Source organism: Chrysemys picta, chromosome 11 (assembly GCF_011386835.1).
Source record: "Chrysemys picta bellii isolate R12L10 chromosome 11, ASM1138683v2, whole genome shotgun sequence".
NCBI classification, from domain to species: domain Eukaryota; kingdom Metazoa; phylum Chordata; order Testudines; family Emydidae; genus Chrysemys; species Chrysemys picta.
Genome location: NC_088801.1, coordinates 62,974,176 through 62,980,005, shown reverse-complemented (window position 1 = coordinate 62,980,005; position 5,830 = coordinate 62,974,176). Strand labels below are relative to the sequence as shown.

General features: G+C 51.5%; 1 protein-coding gene across 1 annotated transcript; it reads left to right on the top strand.

Moving 5' to 3' along the window:
• The first annotated feature begins 232 nt into the window (after nucleotides 1-232).
• On the top strand, nucleotides 233-3,146 carry LOC101940581 (gamma-crystallin B-like). The gene is made up of 3 exons (XM_065561273.1): nucleotides 233-241; nucleotides 653-892; nucleotides 2,816-3,146. The coding sequence occupies exons 1-3, from the start codon at nucleotides 233-235 to the stop codon at nucleotides 3,089-3,091; spliced, it is 525 nt and encodes a 174-aa protein (XP_065417345.1). The 3' UTR covers nucleotides 3,092-3,146.
• The last annotated feature ends 2,684 nt before the right edge of the window (nucleotides 3,147-5,830 follow it).

The following is a 5,830-nucleotide window of genomic DNA, read 5'->3' as shown; positions in this document are numbered from 1 at the left end:
ATCTAGGACCCGGAACTGGTCACTAGTAACAATAGGAATAAAACCTGTTCCCCACTACACAAAACCTATGGACACTAGTACAAAGAGTGAATGATCCCCCAGAGTCATGAGCTGGCTCTATGAACAGAGAAAAGACTTTTGTTAACGTGTGCACACTTAGCACTGGTTGTGAGGTATAAAAAGGCAGTTACCCAGCTGGAGTACTATGGCTTGCAGCCTGAATCCAGCTACGATGGGAAAGGTAAGAGAAACCTGTCTGGACTGGATTGTTTGGTATGTCAGTCTGAAGACAGGGACCTGATTCTCCTCTCATTTACATCAGAGTTAGTCTGTTGATTTCAAAGGAGTTACTCCTGGCCTATACCAATAGGAGAGGAGAATCAAGAATGCAGAGCTAGGGGACCTACTCCCTCAATTAGTCCCTGTATATTAATCTCTCACAGCCCATTTCTGCTTTCGCTTACACTTGTGTAAATGAGGATCAATCCCACTGAAGTCACAGGAGTATATCAGTTTATCATCACTGTGAGTAAAATGCAAGGCCCAGACACTTCAGGCTTAGTGTGCTGGATGGAGGGAAATTGGAATGCCAGGACGCAGTCACACTGTATAGGATGTTACTGCAAACTCTGCCGTTTGTTTCTCGCACTAGATCACCCTTTTCGAAGACAGAAACTTCCAGGGCCGTTCCGTTGAGTGCAGCAGCGACCGGCCGGATTTTCAAAGTCAGCTCAGCCGTTGTAACTCCGTCCGCGTGGAAAGTGGCTGCTTCATGCTCTATGAACGTCCCAACTTCCAGGGACAGCAGTTCTTTCTGAAACGGGGGGATTATCCCGACATGCAGTCTGAGGGTTTCAGCACCTCCATTAAGTCCTGCCGGATGATCCCACCTGTGAGTTCAATTTTGCTTTTAAAAAATGGCAGTGTTGCCCAAGCCACCATCGTAAGGCACTTGCTTGATCATTTTCAGCTTAGCTACCAAGGACTGAAAACAAGAACTGTTTTCTTCCTCCTTGTCGTCGTCCCTCCAGGATGGCTGGGGGGACATTACAGGGATAGGATAGGAAAGTTTCCCCTGCTACTGCCTGTTCTGGGCGTGGGTACAGCTGTCCCGTAATTAAGAATATGGACAGTGACCGAGAACATACTTTGACTTAAAAAGAGAAAATGTTTCCGTAACTTCTGGGGATTTGGAGATACACTGGGCCCAGTCCTCTCACACTGGTGTAAAACAAGGAGTAACTCCTTGAAGCCCAGAGAGTTATACCTGTGTGAGGGGAGAACTGGGCACAATATTTCCTTTGACTCTTTAGAACAAAGTCACTTTTCTGCTTCCTTGATTCTGGGGCTTCTGAAGCCTGAAACGCCCCCCAGCAGAACTTAGTGTAGCCTCTGCCAGCAGTTCTCAACTAGAGCTTTGAGCAACTTTCAGGGAGTCCTCCAAGCAGGGCCAGCATTAGACTCACTGGGGCCCAGGGCAAGAAGCCAAAGCCCCACCGCCCCGAGCCCCACCACATGTGCCTGAAGCTGAAGCCTGAGTAGCTGAGCTTCGCAGGGCCCCCGTGGCACCGGGCCCTGGGTAATTGCCCTGCTTGCTACCCTCTAATGCCAGCCCTGGATTTTATATGCATAAAAACAGTCATTGTGGCACAGGGGGCCGTGGAGTTTACACAGCATGTTAGGGGGCCTTTTGTGGGGCAAGCACGCCCCGTCCCTTCTTGGGATGGGGTGAGGGTAATTATGGCCCTGCAGCTTAGTCTACACGATCATCCCTTGTCTTGGGATAGCTTGGCCTATGGCTAAAAGTCAATATGGCTGCCCTCTCTCAGGGCTGGGTGTCCTTGTGGCCCGAGTCAGCAGGGCTGCCCTGTTCAGAGGGACTGCATGGCCCAATAGCCAGAGTCAATATAATGGCCCTCTTCAGTAGAGCTGTTTGGTCTGACAGGCCGCTCAGGAGACTGAGCCCGTGCCCTCCCTGCTCCACCAGGTCCCAGCTCAGGGCCCTGACAGTGGGAATTTTGCTGGCCACTGGGTCAGCGGGGAATCCACCCAAAACACACGGACACCACTCAGTACAATGCCTAGTCCCCCTGAGCTACTTCCTAATCTGTTCCTGGTGGAGTCGACCTGGAATCTCCGATGTCCGTAGGCTCCTTAGCCTGTGCGGCTCTCAGCAGCTCCGTCGCTCCTTGGGCGCCTGCAGGAGCTTGGGCATTGTCCTGGATCTTGGCGTCTCTGGCTTCTTCCTCTGGGGCCTCAGCACTTGCCGGGCTGGAGCCTGCAGCGGGCGTCCTCCCTCCTCGGCAGTCAGCCCTGAATGAGCTGGGCTGCTCCCTTTTATACCTGACCTCCAGCTGGAGCATGCCCAGCAGGGCCGAGGGTGCGTGGCCTCCTCAGCCCAAAGAGTAGAGTTAACCCTTGCGGTACCAGTGCAGGGCAAGCAGGCTCCATCACAGGGCCTCAGAAAAAGAAAGATTGAGAACCCCAGGCCTATGGGAGCACTGTGCTGGCTGAGGATTGGCCAGCGTTGTACACTGCAGCCCTGTCCCCTCTTGTGTCTGGTTGGGCTCCCTCCTCCCCACCCCAGACATGCTCCCTGCACCAAGGGTGGGAGTCACGGCTGGCATAGCTCCGACTCAAATGGGTGGATGTGCTGCCTTTGCAGCATTCAGGGATTCTCCTCCTCTGGAGACCAGAGGCAGCATTAAGCGCCCTTTGCATCACTGGAGCAGTGCACAGGGCTGACTCAGGGCCCAGGATCACAGGCAGCCAGTCTGCTGCAGTCACTATTACCCTGTCTCATTTTCTGTCACAGCACAGGGGCACCTACAGGATAAAGATCTATGAGAAGGAGGATCACAGAGGCAACATGGTAGAGTTAACCGAGGACTCTCCACAAGTCATGGACCAGCTACGCTCCCCCGAGATGCTCTCTTGTTCTGTGCTGGATGGGCACTGGATCTTTTACGAATTGCCAAATTACAGAGGCCGCCAGTACCTACTGAGGCCAGGGGAGTACCGGAGATTCAGCGAGTGGGGCTCTATGAGTGGCAAGGTCGGCTCCTTGAGACGAGCCACTGATCTCTACTGAATCAAGACGCCTTTCGCCTGGAAGGGTCTCAGTGAATAAAATGCTTTAGCAACCATTGTGCTCTCAACGTGCTGTTGTAAGTGTACTAAGGGGAACGTCGAGGCTTGTCCTGTGTTCTTGGGCTACAGTATCATCTTCTGAACCAAAAGTTGTCCCTCGTTTTTCCCTGCCCTCCCCCAGCATTGCATAGCTACTTCCAAAGCCAAACCCATGGCTCCGGCCTAGGCAGCCACACAAGGGAGTACAGGGGCACCTTACCCAGAATGCAGTGCAGGAGGCTGACCAAGAAACCAAAACATACAGGACTCGGGCCATAGAGAGGATGTCAATTGCAGATTAGATCATAATCTTCCAGCCCACCGCTGGCCAGAGATTTGGAGCTAGCACTAGAGTGGCTCTGGGCTGAGCTCCCGCCCTCGCTTCTTCACCAGATGGCCCTGGGAGCATCACCAGGGAGCAGCAGCCAGAGCCCCCTCAGCCACCAGGCATGGAGCAGGCAGAGCTGGGCACCCACCTGATGGCAGGAATCAGCCACATCCCTCTGCCAGCCGAGAGTCAGTGCCAGTCACAGCTCTCCCCCCAGCCAGGGACCGTGCCTCGGGCCAAAGTTACCTGAGCACCGATCCAGGGCAGGGCAGGGTTAACTAGCCATAGGCACCACAGGCCTGGGTCCAGGGCCCCAGCTCCTGGAATCATCTGAATACTCTGGCACTTCCACTGTGTAACGAAAGGTGTGGTTTCTATCCGAGCTTGAAAATATAACCCAGCTGGAACTAATTCAGAGATGTCTGCCCAAGTCTGCAGCCAGCCTGAAACAATTGAGAGGACTGAACAGCCCCATGCACCTCAGTGTGAGGTTAACTGTAGTAGCCACCAACACCAGCCCAGCAGAGGACTGTGGGAGGTAGGAGAAGAAGAATGCTGCTGGCCCAGTCCACCCACCCAAGCAGATACACCCAGGCTCAAGGGCGAGGCCTGGAAGCTACCCTACTCCTATCCCTTCATCTTAGGGTCGGAGAGACAAAGGACCCTGTTCTCCATGAGTTTGGAGGTCCCTTGCTCCCACTCCTTGGGGGGGGAAGGGCCCCATACTTCTGTTCCTGTCTCTTTTGGTGGAGAATCATACAGAGCTTTCGATGGGCTAATGGAGGGGGAGCCATGCAGCGCTCCCCAGCCTTACCAGCAGCAGATGTACTTTGAATCCGAAAAGACTGTTACATACAGTAAGATGAGTCCTGATCCCTGACTCTCTGCATGGACAGTGGTGCGAGTTCACAGTTTTAGAAAGACTAATCTAGTCTATAAAACTACAAGGTTTTCTGTACGTACAGTTATCGGTGTACCAGGGACAAGATTAAATACAGAAAACAAGAGAAAAGGCAACAAGACATTCAGTTTTAGCCTGACCCCTCAGGCTACAGTACAGTCCCTTCATGGGGACTCCATGGGTCAGGCCAAGTTGAGATTTGCACTTAGATCAACGATGCAAGCTTTTTTCTATGCGAGAAGCCCAGCATTGTAGCAAGGTACTTGTAATAAGAGCTACACAGTATTATCGCCAAGAGCCTGTTGCCAGTACATTCCATAGTCATATGGTTGACTAAGGTCGGGTCTACACGACAGACCTACATCAGTATAACTACGTCACTCAGGGGTATGAAAAATCCACACCTCTGAGCGACAGTTATACCCACCTAACCCTTCGTGCAGACAGCGCTAAGTCAGCGGAAGAGCTTCCCCCATTGACATAGCTACCGCCTCTTGGGGAGATAGATTAACTACACCGACGGGAGAACACTTTACTGTTGGTGTAGGAGCGCCTGTATTACAACCCTACAGTGGCACAGCTGAGCTGTGCAGAACTTTTAGTGTAGACCTGCCCTATTTCAATAGAAATCTCTAGACAGACTGCCCAAAACCTGTTGGCATTCTGGAAGCAATTGGCATGGCCTCTGGGGGACAGCGTGAGGCCCTGATCCAGCAAAACACTTAAGCGTGTGCTTAATTGAAGCTCGTGAATAGTCCCGTTGACAAAGTTATGTATGCGCTTAAGTGCTGTGCTGTATTGGAGCTTGTATTAAACAGCCTGTCGTGGGGTTCACTCAACGCTGGGGATACCTCTTTGTGGGTACATCTGGGGATCAGCACTCACCTGCTCTGGCACCCCCTTCCATCAGTTACCCTTCTTTCTGTCTTGATGACTCAGGGTGCCCCCCTCTTCCTGCTTGGCCCTCTGGCTAGATCACTGTATAGTCCCCACTTCCAGGGTATCAAAGTCTCTCCAAACCAGCTGTCCGGTTGGTGTCTCCCATAATCCTGTGCCACTTGCCACTGGCTGGTAGGGGAACCCAGGCACACAGAAATGCTGCCTATATGTAAAAACAACCCCTCTAGCACCTGGCATCCAATCTTTAAAAAAAATCATGCCAGCAAATTTTTTAAAAATGATTAGAAATACAGGTGACAGTAGCCATATACACAAACCAAAAAAGATTAGCAGCGATCAAAGTAAAAAACAAAATGGTCAAGCACTTTACAGTACGATCAGAAAAGTAAGTCAGCTGTATACACAAAATTAGACGAAGTTATCAGTGTAATGATAAAAAAAATCTCACTCTAATTTTACCGTTGTTCTGGACTTGAATTATGTATTCAGAGGAGCTGTGTTCATGCTGGCATAATGGGCTCAGAACAAATATCGCGTTACCAATAACAGGGAAATCAAATGCAGAACTATGT

What these genes read in the sequence shown, in the direction of transcription:
- LOC101940581 (XM_065561273.1), top strand. An exon ending in CCTGCCGGATGATCCCACCT is followed by an intron (nt 893 to 2,815) that starts GTGAGTTCAATT and finishes TTTCTGTCACAG; the next exon opens with CACAGGGGCACCTACAGGAT.